This window comes from Neomonachus schauinslandi, chromosome 3 (assembly GCF_002201575.2).
Source record: "Neomonachus schauinslandi chromosome 3, ASM220157v2, whole genome shotgun sequence".
NCBI lineage: Eukaryota > Metazoa > Chordata > Mammalia > Carnivora > Phocidae > Neomonachus > Neomonachus schauinslandi.
The window spans coordinates 87,237,102-87,262,815 of NC_058405.1; the positions used below are offsets into that span (position 1 = coordinate 87,237,102).

The 25,714-nt window shown below is 39.3% G+C and overlaps 1 protein-coding gene across 2 annotated transcripts in view; it reads right to left on the bottom strand.

The window, feature by feature from the left end:
* CNTNAP5 (contactin associated protein family member 5) overlaps positions 1-25,714 on the bottom strand; it is an 820,459-nt gene that overhangs the window by 26,363 nt on the left and 768,382 nt on the right. For both annotated transcript variants that reach the window (XM_021695826.1, XM_044913255.1), the window contains exons 20-21: positions 21,017-21,147; positions 13,594-13,681 (exon numbers count right to left, since the gene is read on the bottom strand). In XM_021695826.1, coding sequence (XP_021551501.1) covers positions 13,594-13,681; positions 21,017-21,147 — 219 coding nt within the window. The remainder of the gene's footprint in view (positions 1-13,593; positions 13,682-21,016; positions 21,148-25,714) is intronic.

Genomic DNA, 25,714 nt, shown 5'->3' on the forward strand with positions numbered 1-25,714 from the left:
AAAAGCAAGGAAATAGATGGGAAAGCTAAAGCACATATCCAAGTCTTGGGTAGATTAGAAAAAGTCGTGATTCATTTTAAGGGATCAACTTAAGCCAGAAATTTTCTAAGTAGAAAGATATACTTATTTATCCTTCCCATTGGAAAGCAGGCAATGTGACTCTCAAGCAAAAGGTAGAGAACATTAGCATATTAGCTACATGTGTCAAATCCTGACACTGATCACTTGGGAATAATCCTTCTGGAAGTGAAATAGAAAAAAATGCAGGGATTCAGATCATATCTCTCCTAGAAGTGGATATCTCATAATTACTCATAAGTGGAAATGAACTTCATGGCATCTTAACCTGTTTTAATATTCACTTTATTATTGTTAATGGCATCTTCCAAAAATAAAACCCCAGTAGACTAAATGAGTAACCAGTGATCCCATGACCCTCTTTCTACCTTGATTTTCTCTCCATTCCCTGGAAAAACATCTAGAATTCTAATGTGTGTTTGTTCCACCGTTCCTTTCAGCTTCTGACTGGGTTGGGCCTCCATTCCCACCGAGCTGGGGGGAGGTAACTGAAGGGCTGCTGTACAGCTCATTACTCACTTAGGATCCCCTTCACTTCATTATCTTGTCAACAGTCACATTTATAACACTGTCCCAGATCCCCCAGGCCAAGGGTAAACAAATCAATAGCAGGGCCATTGGCAAAGAAAGGGGATACCAGCTGAAGAAAATCAATAGGCATGATGGCTGTATGATCTTATTAACCATAGCTGCTGTTTTCAAATACTACTGTGTGCCAGACACTTTACACACATCACCTGTTATCTTCATCACCAGTAAATACAGCAAGTATTACCACTACTCTGCAGATGAGGATACCGGGCCAAATAAGTGAAGTTAGTAGTGCCATAGCTAGCAAGTGATTGTTACAGGATTTAAGCCCCGTACTGTCTAATTCCAAGCCCATTAATTTTCCACCTCACTGCCAGCACCACTGTAAGGAAAAACATAGTGTATAGGGAGCCTGGAGATCCTCATCCAAGATCAAGCCAAAGCTAATTGAGCTGCATGGCCTTGCGCCCATTAATGTGTAGTAGAATGACCTTTCAATTCCTGTAACTCTTAATATCTACACATTATATCCATGTGTTTTTTTTCTTCAAGAAATGCTAAGGAGCACTTAATATATGCCTCCTAATATACATATTATCAAGGAGGTAATGCCATAAATAAGACTCAGGTCCTGTCTTGGGAACCACATGATTCCTCCATACTGGGAATGAGACTGCGATGGAGGTGGTGCTTGACATTTCTAAAAATCACACTGGATCCCATACTTTTAAGCTTAGTTGATCCACCAATTATCACATGGTTAAAATCCATCAGAAGCTGTTGAGAACATACATGCAAATAATATCAGGTAAGTGTGGCCTGGTTTAACTCTTTTTTTTTAAGATTTTATTTATTAATTTGACAGAGACACAGCGAGAGAGGGAACACAAGCAGGGGGAGTGGGAGAGGGAGAAGCAAGCTTCCCACGGAGCAGGGATCCCGGTGTGGGACTTGATCCCAGGACCCTGGGATCATGACCAGAGCCACAGGCAGACGCTTAACCACTGAGCCACACAGGCGCCCCTGGTTTAACTCTTTTTAAGATTCATTCATCAAAAACTATGAACTGGCTATTTACAAAGCATCAGTTACAGTCAAGGTTATGTAATATCTTATTCATTGATTCTCCTGAGCAGGAAGGAAGAGTGAAATGCAAGTTTTGTTATATAAGGAGTGGAGAGCTGCCTTTTTCCTTCCTTGGAAGATGTCATTTATGTCTGGAAGATATGAGAGTCTAGTGCCATTTTCAAAAGAAAAGGTGTTGGTTCAGATGGGGTGGCTTCTTGTAGCTTCATCATCATCATCATCATCATCATCATTATTTCTATTATTGCAAACATTTACTGAGCTTTTATTATATGTCAGGCATCATGCTAGGCACTTTATCTTCATTATAACTTAATCTTTTTTTTTTAAGATTTTATTTATTTGTCAGAGAGAGAGAGAGAGCAAGTGAGCACAAGCAGAGAGAGAAGCAGGCTTCCTGCTGAGTAGGGAGCCCGATGCGGGACTCGATCCCAGGACCCCGGGATCATGACCTGAGCCAAAGGCAGACGCTTAACCAACTGAGCCACCCAGGCGTCCCATAACTTAATCTTTCAAAGAGTAACAGGCACTATAGTAATATATGCCGATCTCCGATGGAGAAAAGTGAAGTTCAGAAAATTAAGTAATTTACACAGGTCAGTCAGTGCTGGAATTACGATTGGAACCCAGGGTTGATTCCAAAGCCTGACTTACAATAAGTATGCTATTCCGTTCCCATGATTGAAACCTGGCCCTACATTCTACTTTTAAGCCCACCACAGCTAAAGACACAAAGCTTTAATTCAGGAGTCCTTAAGAGAAAAAAAGAAAGTATACATTGCCTAGAATATCTGTCATTCCTTAAAAACCAAACTATGACAGGAGTGATCGGGAGTGTGGAATCCAGACTCACAGGGTCTGACTTTTTTTTTTTTTTTAAGATTTTATTTATTCATTTGAGACACAGAGATACAGATATACAGAGAGAGAGAAAGAGAGCATGAGCAGGGGGGGAGGCAGAGGGAGAGGGAGAAGCAGGCTCTCCGATGAGTCAGGAGCTGGATATGGGGCTTGATCCCAGGACCTTGGGATCATGACCTGAGCCGAAGGCAGATGCTTAACCATCTGAGCCACCTAGGTGCCCCCAGGGTCTGACTTTAAACATGAAGTCTACTATTTGTTAAGTCTGTGATATTGGGCAAGTCACTTAACCTCTGTGACTTAGTCTCCTCACCTATAAATTAGCAATATAATAGCACTGACCTTCCTGAGCTGTTGTGAGAAAAATAAAAGAAAAAAAAATGAGTTAACATAAGAACTTAGATCTAACACAGAGCAGTATATTATTAAATAATAATACTACAAATAATTTCCAGTTGTTCTTATACTTTTAATATCAATATGCTATAAATATTATACAAGTATTATTAGTATTTGATTAGTGAAGAAAACCTAGTACTTACCATAGCCTAAAAGAGATACTCCAAAACCTTGAAAAACTTTAATATTCCCAAGCTCACCCTGATGACTTTCCTTTGAAAGAGGAATAATTTTAAAATAAGAAGCATCTTTAGAACAAGGGACAGTTTGTATGTCCATTTGATTGTTTGGGGTATCTAGGTGGCCTAGTAAACTGCATGGTCCACAATAATGCTCAATAAATTTTGTATGATAAAAATTGATTGAACTTTTATCAATAACAGTCATGTCCTGGTGCTTCTGGTAGGACCACAGGAAATATCCTCTGCTAAAAGAGCCAGGCAAAGATGTACAAAGTTTGACACTTCCCTGGAAGGGCCATCCCTCTTTCAAATAGATTAGAAACAGCTCCTCACAGCTGAGGATAGTCTACATTTGGAAACAACATATCTTAGATGCTTTTCCTTCATTCATGTATTATCTACTAGTTTAGATAGAGCAAACAAGTGCTTATATTGAATGAGGGGGCATGCTGTTCAAAACGTGCTTTTGCTTTTACAAAGAAGCCTTTTGCAAAGCAGCACAGAGCAGGGGGTAGGTCTAGGCTCCTTTCATGATGTGATTCAATTCAAACACAAAATAAAATTGCATCTTAAATCAGAAGATAACACACATTCCTTCTGCATGAGGCGAAACTAAATCATCTGTTGAAATTCTCTATGGGGAACAAAGACAGTTTGTTGTTTTTAAAAGAAACCGTAACAGGGTGCCTGGGTGGCTCAGTTGGTTGAGCAACTGCCTTCGGCTCCGGTCATGATCCTGGAGTCCCTGGATCGAGTCCCGCATCGGGCTCCCTGCTCGGCGAGGAGCCTGCTTCTCCCTCTAACCCTCCCCCCTCTCATGTACTTTCTCGCTCTCTCAAATAAATAAATAAATCTTAAAAAAAAAAGAAAGAAAAAGAAACCGTAACAAATCCTGTATAACCAAATTGGAATTCAATGTTGGCTATCTTCAAAATACAAAGGATGAGGTGTGTGTATTTAAGAAATTGGCATGATTACTGCAATCTGATATTTCGGGATGCTTGAAAACACACCATTCACTTCACGAGGAGATCAGATTAAATTAATGAATCTGAAACATCTTATTAGCCAGAGAAACATTATCCCAAAAGAAATTTCTGGACACAGTATGAGACAATTACACACATTATCAGAAATCAGAAAAGGTTGTGGTTTGGCAATCTTTTTATTTACTGAAGAACTACGAATGAACAGAAACTAAGTAAATATTTTTTTAAGAAACCAATGCTTTCAGAATGAATGAATAAAACAAGTACTTTCTTCAAAGTGAAAACTTCCTCAAATGAGTGTCTTGGGAAGCTATAAACTTGTCCAAAGGAGGGTAACATGCTCTTCTTAAAAGAGCATCTTTCAACTTCTGCCTTTCTATTGTGACACATTTGGACTGTTGATGCCCACAGCACAATGCAGTCCCAAAATTGTGCGCTTCTAGTCTGTCCTCTAACTGCATCCACCTCTCTCTTGCTTAAAAGAAGCAGAATATGGGGGCGCCTGGGTGACTCAGTTGCTTAAGTGTCTGACTCTTGATTTTAGCTCAGGTCATGATCTCAGGGTTGTGAAATCCAGTCCTACGTCAGGCTCGTGGAGCCTGCTTGAGATTTTCTCTCTCCCTCTCCCTCTGCCCCTCCCCCCTTCTCAAGCACTCTCTCTCTCTCATAATAATAATAATAGAAGAAGAAGAAGAAGAAGAAGAAGAAGAAGAATAAGAAGAAGAAGAAGAAGAAGAAGAAGAAGAAGAAGAAGAAGAAGAAGAGAAGGAGAGGCGGAAGAGGAGGAGGAAAAGGAATTCAAGGGAGAAAAAACAGTGACATCATTGGGTTATTGCTGATTTTCCCTTCTCACAATCCATCTCACTTTCTAGGAAGAAAACCTTGGCTTCCCTGTTCTCAGCATATGTGTTTAATACTGAGCTGACCCCTTCACCCTCTCTAGGGCCTTAGCTGGGTGCTTTGAATTCAGGAATGGCCATTCAGTGTATCCCAATGATTTTAACATTGTAATCATCTGACATTGTCACCTGACACAAATTGGTCCTCTGAGAGTCAATCCAGGACTTTGGAAATTTTAGAAATCAAAGGCTTTCTTTCTTTTTTTTTTTTTTTAAAGATTTTATTTATTTATTTGAGAGAGAGAGAATGAGAGAGAGAGCACATGAGAAGGGGGAGGGTCAGAGGGAGAAGCAGACTCCCTGCCAAGCAGGGAGCCCGATGTGGGACTCGATCCAAGGACTCCAGGATCATGACCTGAGCCGAAGGCAGTCGCTTAACCAACTGAGCCACCCAGGCGCCCGAAGGCTTTCTTTCTATCAGAAAGTAGTATTTAAGTATGGTAGTATTTAAGCTTGGAGTTGCTGATTCCACCTTTGTTATTCTTGAAATCCTGCCTGAGACTGAAGCCCCACAGAAAAGTAAGCAGAGGTAAAAGTAGAGCAAGAAACAGAGAGATTGACAAAGAGTAAATCATGGTCACATTTGAGCTTCTGAAGCAAAGCTTACACTCCGAACCTTCCATTTTCACCAACTATTATATTCTCTACTATCACCACTGTTTAAGCTGGTATGAGCTTGATATACCCTTGAAACAGTTCTAACTGATGGCGAATCACATTCATGTCTTAGAGACCCACCATGGTTCAGAACTGCCCATTTAGAACACATTTGTATGCTTCCCTGGAAGTTACATTTACAGTTGCATTTCCAGTCTTAAAACAAAACAAAATATCAGCTCTCTATGTTCCTACAATCTTAAACTGCTTAAACTAACTTTATTGAGTGTGTGTTAAATACCAAATGCTTTATATATAGTGTCTCATGTAATCCTTACACAGCTCTATGAATTAAATGAGTCAAGTGTCATCGGCCTCATTTTACTGATGAGGAACTACAGACAGATTGGACAACTTCCCCGTGGTCACATGACAGCAATTACAGAACAGAGAACCAAACATGTGTCACTCTGCCTCTGAAAAGCTGAGCATCTTTCACTTTTTAACTTTGCTTCTCAGTTTAATATCAACTCTACCAGATTTGAATCATAAGGGGAACCCAACTCTACAAAATCAAAAAAGAAATGAGGGTGTATGCAGTCTTCCAAAATGAGTATTTGAAGTACCCACCTTTCATTTATATGGATAAATTCTACTGTGCTTTCTAAAAATGGCAGCCATAATTCACCTTCTACAAGATGCTTGAGAAATAATTTAACATAAAAATAATGAGGGCATTCATTCAACAATGTGCTTGAAGTTCAAAAAACAAACAAACAAACAAACTGAGGGATTTGGAAGAATTCAAGAATCCTGCTTTATAGATACAGTTAAAACTCACTCCATTTTAATAGACCAAAAAGCATCTGCAAGTGCTCACGGATAGCCCTGTAATTTCCAGATTAGCTAGGTTTTATGAAGGTTGAGAAGGAATTCTTCCAATTTCTGTATTGCGTCTTAGGACCAACTGAACTTTGAAGCTACGTGGGCAAGCAGCCATCAGACCACAAGAATAATGATTCTGCCAGGTGTGAACTTTGGCCTTTCAAACTGGCAAGTAGGCATGGAATTATGTTGGCTTCATACACAGACAACCCTATAAGCATGCCCTGAGTGCAAGTCTCTTGTTAATTCCTATTCAGTATCTGGTGGCTATGGTATAAAGGCAGTGCTATGATTTCATTCCACTTAAATTTTAACATGTTTCCATATTTTAAAAAGTAGTTACTTCCTAAATCTGTAGTACAGTTAAGAAGGCTTCTCTTGGGAAGAAAATAATAATAATAATAATAATAATAATAATAATAATAATAATAATAATAATATTTCTTAATTATTAGTTCTACCAAAAATAGTTTGTTTTTTTTTAATGTTACGATCAAATTATTTTTTAAAGATTTTATTTATTTATCTGAGACAGAGAGAATGAGAGACAGAGAGCATGAGAGGGGGGAGGGTCAGAGGGAGAAGCAGACTCCCTGCCGAGCAGGGAGCCCGATGCGGGACTCGATCCCGGGACTCCAGGATCATGACCTGAGCCGAAGGCAGTCGCTTAACCAACTGAGCCACCCAGGTGCCCAATGTTACAATCAAATTTAATGATATATTCTGGCACAATAAGTTAGGGAAAGCCAGGACCAGAAAAAAAAAATACATTAAAACAAAACCAAAACCAAAATAGGTGATTTTTATTAGAAGTTTAAAGGTTTTTGAATTCCTAAATCTGTCTGATGACCACACCCTCTCTAACTCGGGCCAAGTCAGACAGAGACTTAGAAACACACAGATAAGTCACACTATTTGAATCTAAAGAATGCATTTCTATGTTTTCTAAAGAATTATTTTCCAGAAACAGATGATCTTGTCCAAAAGGGTGGCTTGCCTAAATACATACTCTCTCTTTTTCTCTTTTTAATGTTAATTTCTCTGAAACCTATTGATGCAATAGAACCAAGCTAAATAATCTTCCTTAAAAGTCAAACAGTGTCAGTAAACCCAGGAAGAAACCTAGCAATATCCCATAACTTACCAGAGGTGAGCATCTGCAATGCAGTTTTTAATGTCAATGATTATATGTTATTTTCAGACACTAGTCTCTGCATCACAGGAATTCTCAGGAAAGAACATTTTTTTACTCACTATATATGTGTATATATATATATATGAAATGAAAACAACAACTTGTTCTTGTATCTTATGGAATACTACTAGTGATACTGAAGCAATAGATTTACTGCACTTGTTTGACCTGGATATCTACTATGAAAAATGCTTGCATATACATCCTTGCTTTAGAGTTGAAAATGTCCAACAGAGTGCTAGGCTCTTCTAAAGTGCTAGGCTCTTCTAAAATTGTGGAGTAGGACTGTTGGTGGGAATGCAAGCTGGTGCAGCCACTCTGGAAAACAGTATGGAGGTTCCTCAAAAAGTCGAAAATAGAGCTACCATACAATCCAGCAATTGCACTACTGGGTATTTACCACAAAGATACAAATGTAGGGATCCGAAGGGGTATGTGCACCCCGATGTTTTTAGCAGCAATGTGCACAATAGCCAAACTATGGAAAGAGCCAAGGTATCCATTGACAGATGAATGGATAAAGAAGATGTGGTATATATATATACAATGGAATATTATGCAGCCATCAAAAGGAATGAAATCTTGCCATTTGCACCGACGTGGATGGAACTGGAGAGTGTTATGCTGAGCTAAATAAGTCAATCAGAGAAAGACATATATCATATGACCTCACTGATATGAGGAATTCTTAATCTCAGGAAACAAACTGAGGGTTGCTGGAGTGGTAGGGGGTGGGAGGGATGGGGTGGCTGGGTGATAGACATTGGGGAGGGTATGTGCTATGGTGAGCGCTGTGAATTGTGTAAGACTGATGAATCACAGACCTGTACCTCTGAAACAAGTAATATATTATATGTAAAAAAAAATAAAATAAAATAAGATAGCAGGGGGCGCCTGGGTGGCTCAGTGGTTAAGCATCTGCCTTTGGCTCAGGTCACGATCCCAGGGTCCTGGGATCAAGCCCTGCATCGGGCTCTCTGCTCGGCGGGAAGCCTGCTTCTCCCTCTCCCACTCCCCCTGCTTGTGTTCCCTCTCTAGCTGTCTCTCTCTCTGTCAAATAAATAAAATCTTAAAAAAAAAAAAAAAGATAGGAAGGGAAGAATGAAGGGGGGAGAATCAGAGGAGAAGATGAACCATGAGAGACTATGGACTCTGAGAAAAAACTGAGGGTTCTAGAGGGGAGGGGGGTGGGGGATGGGTTAGCCTGGTGATGGGTATTAAAGAGGGCACATACTGCATGGAGCACTGGGTGTTATCTGCAAACAATGAATCATGGAACACTACATCAAAAACTAATGATGTAATGTATGGTGATTAACATAATACAATAAAAATAAATAAATAAATAAATAAAATAAAATTGTGGAGTAGGGTTTCATTTGCCATCAATTCCACTCGCCCATTTCTGTACCATCCCTTCCCGTATCCTGAATCCCTACACCATACTCTTTCTGATGCATAAGGCTTAATCCCAACAAATTCCCAGGATTAGTGTCCCTCCTTAATAATGAAGTTGATGTTCATATCATCTCCTTCAGCTCCACCTAGAGACTTCTAATAAACCAGAAGTGGTGAGGTTAATTGGGAGTCCTGTCTGCAATAGCAGTTTGGATGGGGAGGCATGCCAGCTGTCAGGAGTCCCCAAACATAAGCGCAAGAAAAAATTTTACTGAGTATTATTCCTCAACTTAACCAAGTTCTTTCCAATCTTTCCTCACAAAGTACCCAAAACAAAATGACAAGGTATCCATCGGAAATTTAGTATCTTTAGTTAGACTTTTACATTTTTGGTCTCACATATTATGAATTTAATTCAAAAGATGGGAAGACCACAGTTACATCCTACGTGGTGACAAAACTAATGGAGGGACACTGTTTAAACAAGTGGATGTTTCTAGAACTTCCATTGCACAAAGCAGATGCTATGAAAAATAACTGAGTTTTGTGGTCATGCAGCCCTAATTATCTTTCCTCCCACGATTCTTCTGATTTGGCTGAAGTGAGGATGACATGAATCAATATATATTTATGTAGCATAGGACATATAATAGACTAGATATTCTAAAATGTAATTCTGCTTCATTAAAATCAACAAACATACTTTTACTGTCTCACTGAACTTCAGGAACAAAGAATCATAAGTTTTAGGAGGACAAAACCAAGACAGTGAGCCATAAACCAATATTAGGGTTGTATGATGCAGAAATACCTGTACCAGCTTGTAGAAGAATAGAAATCCAAGCCTTGAGCCCTTGCCAAGTGCAGATGTTGAATCTGAGACTCTCACATGAAGTTTTAGTGAAAAGGAGACTAAAAAAGAATATCGCCTAACAGCAAAGGGATTAAACATAAAATCTGTCCACTTCTGATGCAGCTTTGAATTGTAAAAAAAAAAAAAAAGTAACAAAAGTAATAACATGACATGTGATATTCATAGTACAACATTTCTGCTGAAACTTCAGTCATAGGCTTGCTCTCATTCAGGTCTGCAGCTCAAACTTATACTCACTCTCTTTTCAGAAAGAAAAAAAAAAAAGTGAGAACTTAAAATAATCCTAAATTGGTAGCACCTCTTGGTACTGGTAGGATTAAATGCAAATTTTGCCTAGAGGAAGGCTTCCGAATTTTTGATCATCAGTGTTTCTACAAATTAATTTCAACAAAATATGTGTTCACACACATACAGACACACACACAGACACACACACATGAGAACAAGGAACCATAGGAAAGGAGTAGAAAACCAAAAATCACAGATTTAGACCCCTACAGACTTCAGATATTGGGATTATCAGAGGCAAAATGTTCAATAGCTATTAACATAATAATTAGACATAAAAATATAGAAACAGTAAAATGGGTGAGAACAACAGACTAAATAGATGTGTTTGAAAAAGAACAAATAAAAACTTTTAGAAATAAAATGATAATCAATGAAAAATGTTTCAATGACTGGGTTTAATGAGATATTAGGGAGAGCTGAAGAGAGAATTAGTGAATTTGAAGATGGGAAAACCAATACATTGCCCAGAATGCAAGATAGACAAAAATATTAATAATAATGATATTTATTATAAAAGTACAGTAAGAAACATGAAGATAAAAATGGAAAATGTAAGATTTACCTAGTGCAGGTCTAAAATAATTGAATAGAGAGAGTAAGAAAGAAGCCTGATTTGACATGCTGAGAATTTTTGAGAATTAATACGTGGATACATGTGAATAGTACATATGCTATAGATAGATACATAAGAGCTAATAAATAGATACAAACAGGAAACACACACATCAAAGGAGATACTTTAAAAGAAATATACTATCAGACACAAGGCTATAAAACTGCAAAACACCTAAATAAAAAAGAGGACCTTAAAAGTAGCTTGTGGGTGTTGGGGGTGGGGATGATCAGAGCACTTTCAAAGGCAGGACAGACAGCCAACTTTTCAACAGTAATAGCAAAAGACAGAAGACTAGAGTGATGTGCTGGTGAGGATTTAAATCTGACCCCTTAATAGTGGGAGAGACCTGTAGCATTTCTGATTTCCATAAACACTCTGAGTTTATCCAGTTTCAAACTGGATTGTAACATCAGTGAATGCAGAATTGGGCACAGATGTGTGTAACAGGTTCCTATGTGCTAGTGTGAGCTAGCTCCATCACATACCTGAATAATTTTCTCAATATCAGAAGGAAAATATCCTTTATTATTGAATTGTATGTCTAGCAAAATTATCTTCCATTAATAAAGGTGAAATAAAGTCCTTTATCAGATGAACGGACACTTAGACAAAGAAACTCATAAGGATTTACTTCAGAAAGAAGGAAATTAAACCTTGTAGTAAGTAGAAAGTTATGAAGTATATGAAGGATTGAGGAACAAGTAAATTAGTGACTGCATTATTAAATCAAAATAATAGTGTCAGGGCACTTGAGTGGCTCAGTCCTTAAGCGTTCAACCCTTGATTTCTGCCTGGGTCTGATATTGGGGTTGTGAGATTTAGCCCCTTGTCAGTCTCTGAGCTCAGCTTGGATTCTGCTTGGGATTCTCTTTCTCCCTCTCCCTCTGCCCTTCCTCACCCCCACTTGCACTCTCTCTCTCTAAAAATAATAAATAAATAAATAAATAAATAAATAAATAACAACAACAATAATAAAATGATTATTAATAGGAGGGGGGATGAAAATAAGAAAATAAACACACAAAATTCAATCCAGAGGTTGGTCAGTGGTGACTGGCTCATTCAACTGCCATTTTGGAGGCTAAAATCGACATTTTCTGGACCTGACTGCAGCTGGGTTTCTGGACATGCATAATGTTCTGGAAATTAAATAAGTGTATGGATCTGGAAGGCTGCAGTGAGACAGGACTCATTTGTATGCCTCTTCAGCTGTTCCTACTGGCAAGTAAAATCATGGTAACATGAAGTGTCTTCCGCCATCACTTTTCAGAGACCTTTCCTGCTTCCTGGGGAGGAGTACTGCAGGACTGGGGCCTCAGGGGCTTCTGGACTCTAGCCTCTCATCAGTGATGGCCCCAGAGCTAATAGCTTCCCATAAATCCCCTCACAATTGCTGAATAGTCATTCCAAAAGACTGCAACAAGAATTTACCAATACTGGAAAGGGAGCCACAATTTTGCAAGCAACTCATTTCCAGTGTTAAATGCATTCTGGTTCAAAATGCCCCAAAAAGTTGAATGAATAGAAAATAAGGAAGCAGAGACAAATCCAGCCATACAAGCAACCCCAAAATGTAGAGAGGCTTACATTCGCCAATTTATAACCCAAAGATGGTCAGACTGGATAAAGTACAAAATCCAGCCATATATATGTTCTTCACAAGATTGCACACAGGCTTAAAGAAAAAGAAAGATTAAGAATATGCTAATCATGGGGTGTCTGGGTGGTTCAGTGAGTTAAGCATCTGATTCTTGATATCGGCTCAGGTCATGATCTCAGGGTCCTGAGATAAAACTTTACATAAAGCTCCCTGCCCAGCCTGCTTGAGATTCACTCCCTCTCCCTCTACCCCCACCCCTGCTTGTACTCTCTCTGTCTCTCTTTCTCTCTCAAATAAATAAATCTTAAAAAAACACCAAAAGTATGCTTATCGTGATGAGCACTGAGCAATGTACAGAATTGCTGAATCATTATATTGCACACTTAAAAAGGATATAACACTGCATATTCATTATACTTGAATTTAAAAAGAATAAGAAAGAAAAAAAGGGAAGAAAAAGAAAAATTGAAAGGATATATATGGGAAAAGATAGCCCACACAAATGAATCCGATTTACTAATAACAGACAAAACAGACTTAACCCCAAGGAGAAATTAATTTAAAAAGACCACTTCAGTATGAAAAAAAAAGTGTTCAATTCATCAAGATACAAAAATTTCTTAAAGACCCTCATTGTATATAAGATGAAAATTCACAGAACTTCTGGTAGAAAAAAAAAGAAAATCCACTATTATAGGAGATTTCAATCCTCTTTCAATTGGTGAAGAATTAATGAAGAGATTAAGCATTTGAGCAATCCAATAACTGGATAGCCCAAATCCTTAATTTCTTTAAGTAAAAATTAAGAAAATTTAAGTAAAAAAATAAACGTCTAAAATCAATTAATTAGAAAGTAAGTAAACTATTATTTTATTCAACTTCTATGTTAATATGCCTTACTCAGGCTTCTATAAAGTAGATATAAATGCCAGCCCCAAACCCTGCCACATATATATCTCAGCAAGTCCTATACCGGAAACCTTGGTTTTAGATCTTGCATGTTATAGGAGCAAGAGCTTCCAGATTTGAATCGCCAACCAGCCCAATGGAAATTATTTATTTCTTCATTGATTTCAACAAAGCCCACTGGAAAGGAATGCACAGGAACAAACCTTTGACTTTGCCCAAGGTGAGTGACCGTATGGCCCTGAATTCGACTTCTGGGGAGAAGTTGTAACTGAGTCGCAGTTGCTGATCCACCTGCAGAAAAACAGAAAACAAAGGTATATCAGCAGAGGTCTGTAACTAAAGGGCATAAAACCCTCCCATCTGGAAAGAGCTTGGAAACACACACAGAGCAGATCCCTCTTTGGGACTTTCTCTCTGGAGAGATGAGAAATGTCTCGCTAATTCTCCCACAATGCACTCAAAATATTCCTTTCTTCCCTCTTGGTTAAATAAAGGCTTTCATACAAGTCTTCTCCCTGGGAAATTCTGTACAGCTTTAGACAGGTATTTATCTCCCCACCGAGATTTTCTCACCAAGTTCTTTGCTGCAAACAAGCAAACAAATGAAGCCTTCTTGGGGCCACGCTGTGCAGGACTGACATTGAAAGGAAAGCACACACTCATTCCCCATTTCTTCCTTCTCCCCATTTGGCCCTTGCTGCCTCCTTTGCTACAATAATTCTAACCTGGTCCTATTCGGGTGTGGATGGGGGGATTTTCCTGAGCAAATATGTCAGTTTGACAAAAAGTTGGACCCTGGGGAGGATAGGCTAGCAGAACAGTTGCCACCAACATGAACACCTGATAAGCACCCCTCACAGGGGTGAGCAAAGGCCACCACTGGAATTCTTTAGGACTTTATTTCCAGGATAATCCTTTAGGGCACCCTCCTTTTCTGGCCTACTGGTAATCCCAGCTCTATCCCCTTCTTCCACTCCTCCTCATTCCAAGACAGTGTTACCCATCCATTCCCAGCCTTTTTGGTCTAGTCAAATCTGCAATTTCTTCTAGGCTCTACACTGAACATTCACATGATGTGAATAGGTAATTATGAATCTTTAAAACTGTATGCCCAGCCGCACTCTCCACTTGGGAGCAGCTAACCCAGGATTAATACTCAGTTTTCCTAGATCCCACGGTCCCTCCACCCACTTCTGCTCAGATTAACCATTCCCTAGAATCCTCTGGGTTCTGTAGCAGTTTCTGCTGTGAGAGAAGTCACTGGCTATGACTTCTGGTGCATGATTAGATACCTCATTACTATTTCATTTATGAAATGAGACTGGAATAATATTTGCTATGTATTGAATTCTTGGTATGTATGAGACATCATATTGAAGCATCTTTTAAAATATATGCCTCCCTATAATACTGTGAAATAGGCATTATTACCCCTGTTTTACAGACTAAGGAACTGATATCTTAGAGATCAATAACTTGGGCAGGGCCGGACAGTGTCACAAAGCAGTGTCCCTTTGTCATGTGACCCACCCATCACTCTTTATGGCGTTTGCTTTACTCGTCCACACCTCTCTAGATATCTGAGCAACTCGTAGACAATCATTGTATGTTTTTACTTCTGGCTTTCAACAAAACTCATCAACAAACATCTGAGAATCTACTATGTGCCAAACACTATTCTAAGTGCTCCATGAGTCTACCTCATCCAGAAAGCTTTCCTTGATGTCTTGGTTAGATCAGGTGACACTCTTCTCTACGTTCATGGTGGCTTTTTTTTTCTGCCCCTAACTTTGAATTTAAAGTGCTGCGTTATAATGATCTGCTTCTCTCTCTTTCTCCCTCCCACCCTCACTAAACTATTGCCTCTTTAAGAATTCAGACATTTTAGCAATATATGTTTTCTTTAGGACCTTTTACAGAAACTGGCAAAGTAACTCCTAACATGGGTTTGTTGGGTGAATAAATAAACATCTTGTATTGATTCCCTTTCTATCTTGGGGCTATGGGGACATAGTCGGTCACATCACCAGGATGCTTATCACTGCCTGGTAGCCCTTACACCTTTAGGTACAACATAGGGTTTTTGGCCCCCATGGTGCCCATCCACAATTTGTTTAATGCTCATGGATTCAGATTCAGTCCTTGCCCTGAAGGAGTTTTCTTTCTGCCCTACTTCAGAGCTCTTTCCTGCCTCTTCTACTCTCTAAAACTGCCCCTTCCAGTAGGGGCAGGGTCCTCCCCTTCTGTGCTCTTGCCCAGGTTGGAGAGGATGCTGAAATGAGTGGGAATTCCCTGTGGAGTTGAGAACAGTAGAAGGTTGAGCTGAGATTCCCCTAGATTCTGCCCCTCACCTGCTCCCCAGGGTCCATAAGATCAGCTCCTTATGCAAGTTGTTCCTGAACCTTGACAGTTCCATACTCAAATGTCACACATGGGAGAGCTCACTGTTCAAGTAGCTGAGTCATCCCTATCCTGCTATTCTGTTTCGTGGGAACTTACGTAGTCTTTAGCACTTAAACCCGATGACTAATTAAGGAGAGAAGGTGGCAAATGACACCCAGTTAAGGGAGTTTTTAGAAAAAACATGAGTATTTGGAGAGGAAGGAAAGATGACTCAAACGATACTTGAGGCTACTGCTGGACTATGGATAGTTGGGGGATGGGTTCCAGCACTAACATGGAATATGGGCACCTAGCATTAGGACTGGTTCAGGTGCTGGGTTACCAATTTGAAAAAACTTAGCAAATTCATAGGACAAAAGCACACAAACAAAAAAGAAAGGTGTACTAGAGATACTTATTTTCAGGCCTTCAACATTTATAATACGGGCTATTGCAATCACTGAGGTATTCAGTGGGAAATACATTATTTTGTCATATTTCCTTTTATTTGTTTTTATGGTTTAGTATTGTTTTTGTTTTTAATTATAATTGGTGGGGTGGTAAGGGGTGAAAAATTGTCTGTAGTCCTTTATAACTATTGGATGTCTAAAGTTTGAAATCTGGCCTTAGAGAAGCTTTGTTGATCTCAGAATCTAGGATGCCCAGTGGTATTGTCAAGTTGTTAAATGGGATGGAAAAAAGAAGAAAATGGAACAAACCTTTTTTGAATAAGTCCTACATGGCAGGCTTCATGCTTGGTCTTTTAGCTATGTTCTTTCAAAAACCAACTGAGCTCAGTTTGCATCCCCCCTCTTTTTTTAAAAAAGAGATTTTATTTATTTATTTGACAGAGAGAGACACAGCAAGAGAGGGAACACAAGCAGGGGGAGAGGGAGAGGGAGAAGCAGGCTTCCCGCGGAGCAGGGAGCCCGATGCGGGGCTGGATCCCAGGACCCTGGGATCATGACCTGAACGGAGGGCAGAGGCTTAACGACTGAGCCACCCAGGCACCTGTCTTTTTTTTTTTTTTTTTTTTTTTAAAAAAACAAAAAACTAAAGCCCAGAAAAGTTTAAAAAGAACTTAGATAAAATAACGTAAGTAGTGGAGCACAAATTCACACTCAAGTCCTATAGGGATACCTCTCCTGACCTCAGGATCTTCATCTCTGGAGAAAAAAGGAAGTAATTACTTTATTTCAAAAGTTCCTACCACCTCCTTCTTCATGAGCTGGCATTTTGGTAAACTGGCTTTATCTGTTTAATGTCACGTATGCATTTCAAATAGGAACACTGAAGTTCACCTCCACCACCAGGGCATTTTGGGGGGCACTTGTACCTTAAAAAACACTAGCCAAATTACAATTCTCAAATCATCTCCAGGAATACTTGCTCCTGATTGCAGGCCCAGAACCCATGACCTCCTTCTTAGCATCACAAAGAAAGACAGGAGGGAGAATAGCAACTCAAGGCCTGGGGGTTATGAGGGAATCTGTTTTTAGGTACTGGATGCCTCTGGTTGGTTGAGTATGGTGATGCCAACTCCCCTCTCTCTCTAATCAATTCTGATTCACAGGGCCTAAGGGCAGGACTGGAGATGTAGTAGGAGCCTATCCTTTTCTGTTTTTACTGAACAGTTTGTTCTAAGCAGGAAGGATGGAGAAATATAGACAGGAAAAGAGGGGTGGGACTATCAAGGAGGCAGGTGTATTATGTTACTGTGTCAATGAACTGATTTAAAATTATTAAAAAAATAGTCTCTGCCCCAGTTTTTTTTTTTTTTTTTTTTTTTAAGATTTTGTTTATTTATTTGACAGGGAGAGAGACAGCGAGAGAGGGAACGCAAGCAGGGAAGTGGGAAAGGGAGAAGCAGGTTTCTCGCTGAGCAGAGAGCCCAACACGGGGCTCGATCCCAGGACCCTGGGATCATGACCCCAGCCGAAGGCAGCCGCTTAACGACTGCGCCACCCAGGCGCCCCTCTGCTCCAGTTTTTTTTCTGCACCCTCAAGGTTTTGGAAATAATATGTTCTCAACCAACATGTGTTTATCATTCACTATTAAATTGATTGGTGGAAATCTTTTTATGGAAAAGAGAAGGAAATGCCTCTTATTGTTCTCTCACTGACCTGTTTGTGTCTTTCATTTGTGGAAAAGAATACAAGAAACATAAAGAAGGAAAACTGAATCATATGTACACATACTCACCAGAATGCATCCTGCATGCCCCATCAGTGCCTCAGTGAAGACATTCAATGAGAAGTTATCATTCCCATCCCTTTTATCCTCCAACCTTGCACCAAACTAAACTTTCTCCAAAGATGTGTCCCCCTATTTCAAGAGTTAATTCTAGAGGGAAGCTCATTATATTAAAACCACTCAGGGACGGTTTTTTTTTTACCACACATTGGACAATTATTCTTGAACCCCCACTCAATCAAGAAAACTAATAGTCAACTTTGACTTCTCCCATAACCCACATCCAAAAGGTTGCCCAGTGCTACTGATGTTACTTCTATGACATTTCACATCTCCATGTCAATGGTTCACCCACTGCACTAATTGAAGCCCTCATGATCTCTTTCTGACCGGCCTCTGTCTTACGTCTCATCACTCCCAAATGTGTATTTCCATGCAGTGATCACAGTGAGCCCCTGAAAATGAAATTGTACTTCCCCTACCTATAATCCAATGGTTTCCCTTCCCTTCTCCACAGGGTCAGTTTGATCTCCTCCACATAATAAATTAAGCCTTGTGGAATTTATTCATTTCATTCATAGATATTAATTGAGTACCTGCTATATGTTAGGCACTGCTTGATAAAGTGGGGGTTCTATGGTAATAAAAACAGAAAAAATCCCTGTCCTCTAGAGGAGAGGGAAGACAAAAAATTAGATAAATAAATAAATTATATTGAATGTTAGATTGTGTTTAAGCACTGTAGGGTGGATGTCAAAGGGCTAGGTCGCTGTATTAAACAAGGTGATCAAAAATGTTCTCATTAAGAATAGCTTTTTGAGTGATATCCTGAAAGAAGTGCAAGTACAACTAGGAATGTAGATAGATGGACAATAGCATTCTAAGCAAAGCATAGTCAAGTATGTTCAAGAGCCCTGAAAACAGCAAGGAGGCCAGAGTGGCATGAGTAGAGTCAAAGAAAATACTGATAGATGAGGAGTAACATGGCAATGGAGCTGTGGATGCTGGGTCACGGGACCCCCTTAAGCTTCTCAAGGTCTTTGGCTTTTACTCTACATGAGAAAGAAAACCACTGAAGTGTTTGGATGTAAGAGAACCATCTGATTAATGTTTTAATAGGATCTCTCTGGCTGCTGTGTTGAGAACAGGTTGTAGGGGAACAAAAAGTGAAGGAGAGATCTGTCAATTAAGATGCAACTGTAAACTGTAATAATCCAAGGAAGAGATGAGGGTGGCTGGGGCATGGTAGAGGCTGTTGATCAACAGGATGCTGTATGTGAGAGAAGAGAGATATCAGAGATGACACCATAATGTTTAGACTGAGAAGTTGCCAGAATAGAGCTGCTATTAACTGAGGTGTGGAAGATTATGGGGGTAGGGAATGTTTGGGGAAAGATTTTCAGTAACTCGGTGTGAAATATGTAACATTCGAGATGGTTAATAGACATTTAAGATATGCCAAGTAGGCAATGATAGGTCTGAAATTCAGAGAAAGGATTGGAGTTAAATGTAGCTTTGGGATTAATTAATCAGCATTCTATGGCATTTAAAGATGTGAGTCTGAATGAGATTAGACACAGAATGAGTGTAGACACAAAAGAAATGAAGATGAGTCTTGGGATGCTCCACTTCAGACAATGATGGGAAGGCAACAAAAGAGAAGAGAATGAGCATCCAGCAGATACAGAAGAAACAACAGGTGAAATTGATTTCCTACAAGTTAAATAAGAATGTGTCTCAAGAGCAGAGGCATCACTGCATCAAATGCCAATGGGAAGATAAGTAAGGAGAAGATTGCTAGATTCTGTAAGATCACTGGTGTCTTGAGAAGTATAATTTTAGTCCAGCACAGAGACAAATTCTTCACTGGTTTAAGAAAAAAGGAAGGGCAACTTGGAAGACCAAATATATAAACATTTCCAAGGATGTGGGCAATAAACTGAAAGAGAAAATGGGACAGTACATGAAGTCAGACAAGAGAGAGGTTCCCTTCCCTGACCTAGAGAGTGATTTTTGTCATGTTGTGTTGTGTTGTGTTGTGTTGTATTGTAATTGTGTTTTTAATGAATGCAATCCTCGCATGTTTATGCTTTGGGAAGCCATCCAAACAGAACTGGGAAATGTTGACAAGGGAGGGGAAGTTGCTGGGGTGATGTTCCTCAGTGTGATATGAGACCTGTTATCACAATAAAGAAGAAAAGAAAGTCATCTCATACAAGTGAAGATGGGGTTGTAATTGTTGGGGTGTAAGGGGAAAGAAGGAGGTTTAAAATTATCATCTAAGAGATCAAAAGTGATGGATTAAAAAAAAATAAGAGGCAATTGCTGGGCAGATGGAAGAGCTCATTTGAAGTCATGATTCTGAATAGGATGATGTGGACTCTGCCAGTTCTCTGTTGTCATGTGCCCTCACCTGATCCCTGCCTTTTATACCAAGACCCCTGGAATTCCAGAGTGCTTGCCACACACTATGCTTTTCTGGACATCTTTGCTGATTCTCACATGGACCCAGCATCTGAGCATTTCTTTCTCTCTTCTCCACTTAGCCAATTCCTCCTCACCTTCATGACTCAGTTTATTCCTAACTTTCTCCAAGAAACAAATATTGATTCCCAGAAGAGATCAGTGACCTCATCTGTGCTCCCATATCACCTGCGCACATTTCTCCCCTAGCCCTTGCCAGTCTCTTGTGATTTCCTCTTCAGCTGTGTGTCCTCCTCTTATACTCCAATTCAGGGTTATCAAATTTGATCAGGCTTCAGAATCACCTGCTACCCCCTGCAAAAAAGTTGTCTTTAAGTATATCTGATGTAAGGCCCAAGAACTTGCATTTCTAACAAGGTCTCAGGTGATGTTGATTCTGGTAGCAAGAGGGGAACACACAGTAGTTCAGTAGTTCAATTTTGTCTAGTTCTTCAAAAGCTGGAGTCAAGTGTGCTTGATATCTATCCCCAGAACTTGGCTGCACGCTTGGCTCAGGGTAGAAACAGAAAATTTTACTGAACAGCCAAAGCATATTTGACTGAATGAGAAGTAGTAAAGTAAGGTACCTGAATGGTAAGCTCTCTTCCCTCCCGGTCAATGTTCAAGTGGTGTATCCTTCTGTTGGCAAAGTTCTCTGCATCAATATTGAAAACCTGGGTTTCTTCCTTGCTTAGCTGATAGCGAACCTGTAAGCTTCCTTGAAAAAAAATATTAGAAATTAGAATTAAACTTATGCAAAAATGTGATCAGATTATCTTTTAGTTGATCATTACTCTCTTCTAGGGATCTATGTCTCAATCCTTTCATTATTCAAATTTTTAAAAATGCTATATTACTGTATGTATATAGTATATAGCATAAGCATGTATATACATATACCAATATATATGCTATATACTATATTAATATATATATACACCATATATACTATATAAATTTTATTATTCAAATTTTTTTTTAAGATTTTATTTATTTATTTGAGAGAGAGAATGAGAGAGAGCACATGAGAGGGGGGAGGGTCAGAGGGAGAAGCAGACTCCCCGCCGAGCAGGGAGCCCGATGCGGGACTCGATCCCGGGACTCCAGGATCATGACCTGAGCCGAAGGCAGTCGCTTAACCAACTGAGCCACCCAGGCGCCCCCATTATTCAAATTTTTAAAAATGTTATATTACTATAGCATCTAGGTCCATATGGAAAATCCTAAGTATAGGTACAAAATTAGTGTGTGTGTGTGTGTGTGTGTGTGTGTGTGTTGGTGATGAAAAACCGTAATTCCAGGTTGGAAAATAAAACAATCACAAGTCTATTGTGTAATTGGATTGTGAAAAATTTTAGTAAGATAGAGTCCTTTTCTATTCTCTCTTCAATTCCTACCATTTCTTTTTTTTTTTAAAGATTTTATTTATTCATTTGACAGAGATAGACACAGCGAGAGAGGGAACACAAGCAGGGGGAGTGGGAGAGGGAGAAGCAGGCCTCCCGCAGAGTGAGGAGCCCGAAGCGGGGCTCGATCCCAGGACTCTGAGATCATGACCTGAGCCGAAGGCAGACACCTAATGACTGAGCCACCCAGGCGCCCCCAATTCCTACCATTTCTTATAATTCATTTTCTTCCTAATTCCCTTCATAGAATTTCATAATACATACTGTGAAATAAGATTATAAAATAATCTAAGCCAGAATAGAAGAAAAATGTTTGGCCTATTAAACTGATACACAGTTGAATCAGTTGATACAAGAACCTCTATAACTAATGCTGGTTTTCCTGGTTCGCTCTCTCCTTTTTGGTCTATTATTGTTTGGGTTTTTATCACTTAAATATGAATAATAGCTCTGTAGCAGTGGCATATTTGGTACTGAGAGGAGTTGAGCTGCGGTGGTGGTGCAAATGGGCAGGTGTAGGACAAGGGGACCTGACCACAGCCAGCCTATGGTAAGGAAACACACATTGTGTGCATTAGTGGGCTGTTGGGTGGCATGCTCTTCCACACTCCTTCCAATTCTAAGAATCTGGGCATGTTCATATTTAATTACACCCAATAAACTAAATTAGCATGTGATAATTGTGTGTCAGGTATGGTGATGAATACCACATTCCTTGAGGGTATTTGGACTCTTACCATCCCACTGTCTGAGTAATTCATCTACATACATATTCTGTGTGCATTTGTTCATTTTAAAAATCACTTTTATTTTATATATCTTCTCTCACACCTGCCTCATGATCATCTATCTTACATGTTAATAATCTCATAGGGATTCTGTCTATCAAAGTATTCTGAAGCTTCCCCAACATCAGTTTATGTCTAAAATACTTCAACCAGTTCTTCTAGAGCCATAGAAATATTGATCTCAATTTCTTAGGAGTTTTGGTGCAATCAGTATCTTCTGCTCCTACAGGCCCTGTGCTCATCTCTACCCTAACAGGTACTGGGCTGTGTTATTTGTATACTCACTTGTCTTTCACACAAATCTGTAAGCTCCTTGAACATCTGCACATATCTTAGATTCCTAGTGTCTGGACCATAGTAAATACTCAGTAAATTTTAAAGGAAGGAAGGTAAGGAAGGAGGGAGGCAGGGAAGGAGAGGAAGAGAGGAAGAGAGGAAGGAAGGAAGGAAGGAAGGAAGGAAGGAAGGAAGGAAGGAAGGAAGGAAGGAAGGAAGGAAGGAAGGAAGGAAGGGAGTACAAACCAACAAATTCAGTGGGGCTTAGAAAATGTTTACATCTGAAGAAATAACTCCTCTCAAATAGTACAAATCTAGGTGATACATATTCTCAATAAATCCAGAGACCAATGAATTATTCTTAGAAACTGTTTCACCTTGGTATTTATTGGCCCAAAGTTGGGAGAACCTCTGGAGAATACAAGTGGCATGCTTAAGGAACTGGATAATTCCTGAAGGCCCCCTCTATAATTTAGTAGTGTCTGCACTAGTTTATCCCCCTGCATCTGAGGCTCGGATGTTTCAGGGAATTCATTCAGGTTTGGATTCCAACAACTGCCTTCAACATTTTGTCTCTCGTTAGTATTTAGGGTTTATCTCTTTCCCATGCATCTGGATTTGCCTTATATATCTAGTCCAGTGTTTTTCAAATTGGTTTTAAATTAGAACACTTTTTGGGCACCTGGCTGGTTCAGTCGATAGAGTGTACAACTCTTGACCTCAGTGTTGTGAGTTCAAGCCCCATATTGGGTGTAAGATTACTTAAAAATATAAAATATTTAACAAAATAGAACACTTTATTCAAATGAAATCTAAAGTGAAATTTATAGAAAACAGAAAAAAAAAAAAAAAAACTTAGATCTTCTTGAGTTGAAGTAAGAGTGGGAGGCTATCTCTAGGCTGCTGTTGCCACTGTCCTCTCTCCCTCCACCCACCTTTACTCCACAACCTCATGTTGGCCAAAAGAACCCTGGTCTCCCAGGAGCATAGTAGAAAACCTTGCCTCTTCAAAGTGACAACTCAGCCTACCAGGACTTGGTTATATCTGTTCTGGACAGCTTTGTATCACTTATGTGCACCCCATAGGACAACCCATAGAACAGTCTCTCCCTGCAGTCCTGACCACTGGGACCCCACACTCCAAATACCCATAGGCACATAGGTTTGACAAGCTTACAGTTGGATTTGCCTAGGCTTTAACTTGGTCAGTGACAGATTTTCTGTACATATCTATGTGGATGTAGCTGCCTGAGGAGAGAGACCTTCAGGTTAAGGAGAAGCCAAGCTTCCCTTGGAAGATGTTGGACTTATTTTCTTTCTTTTTTCTTTATTTCTTTTTTTCTTAAACAACATACATTTATTTTCCCTGGACAATAGTTCTGGATGCTAGAAGAGCAAAATGTTTTCTTAAAGGCTCTAGGCTAGGATATTTTTGTGCCTCATTTTAGCTTCTGGTGGATGCTGGCAATCTTGGCATTCCTTGGCTTGTAGATGCATCACTCTGATGTCCTTTGTCTTCACATGACCTTCTCTCTGTTTCTCTCTGTTGGCCCTATTTTCACATCTACTCTAATACTCAAAAGGATACCACATACCATTTGTAAGTCATTTTATTATTCGTATCCTCCTTGAAAAGTGTCTACTCATAAAAATGGAAAAAAATATGAAATAGAAACTCAAAACTGAAAAGTCCAAATAATATCTAGTTGAATTCCTTGAGTTGGGCCTTAGGGTAAAGATTCTTCCATGTCAGTTATTCCAAACCATCATTTTGTTTTCTTTTCTCTAACTGGTTCCCACTTTTCCAGTCTTCCTACTCAACTGTCTTCCACACTGCCATTACTGTATTATAACACATATTCAGTCATGTGACTCTAGCACTTAAAAAAAATTCTAAGCCTCCTAATTCTACACCATATATTCCAACTTCTTAGCCTTATGTACGAAGTCTTTTTTTTTATCCTTTCCAACTTTATCACATACATATTTTTCATATCTGAATCATACCTGAACACTCAGCATCTCTCCAGATAATGTCCCTCTTTACCTCTGTGTGTTTTTCTTTTCCTTTGCCTCCCCATCTGCCTGGCAAGCTCCTCCTCATTCTTTAAAACCCAGCTTATGTGACCCAGATCTTCACTAACCTCTAAGACTAGCATAATCTTTTCTTTTACTATATTGCCACTATGCTCACTTTTAGTAACAAACCCAATTTATCATGTTTATTTTGTGTTTCCTCTTGAACTTAAGGTCCCCTAAGAAGGATAGTTGCTTATTCATCTTTGTGTCCACAAATTATAACACAGGGTTTGCTATCTTAAGTCTCCAGAAGATTTTTTTTTTTTTTAATAAAAATCCACTCTGGAGAATTTTATTACCACTGCACCAAAATTATAAACTAAAAATTACTCAATGTCTAATGTGTGCCAGATACTAAATAAATAGTTACAATATTATAGTTCTATTTTTAAGAAGTTTATAATCTAGTTGAAAGCAAAAGCAAGGTCATACATGCCTACTGTATTTTAGACATTAAATCCTGTACTAAAGATATTTCTTTTCTTTTCTTTTTTGTTAAGATTTTATTTTATTTGAGAGAGTGAGAGAGAGAGAGAACGAGTGGGGGGGGGAGGCAGAGGGAGAAGCAGACTCCCTGCTGAGCAGAGAGCCCAGTGTGGGGCTGGATCCCAGGACTCCAGGATCATGACCTGACCTGAAGGCAAGCGCTTAACTGCCTGAGCCACCCAGCCACCCCTAAATATATTTTCTCTTTCTTTCTTTCTTTCTTTCTTTCTTTCTTTCTTTCTTTCTTTCT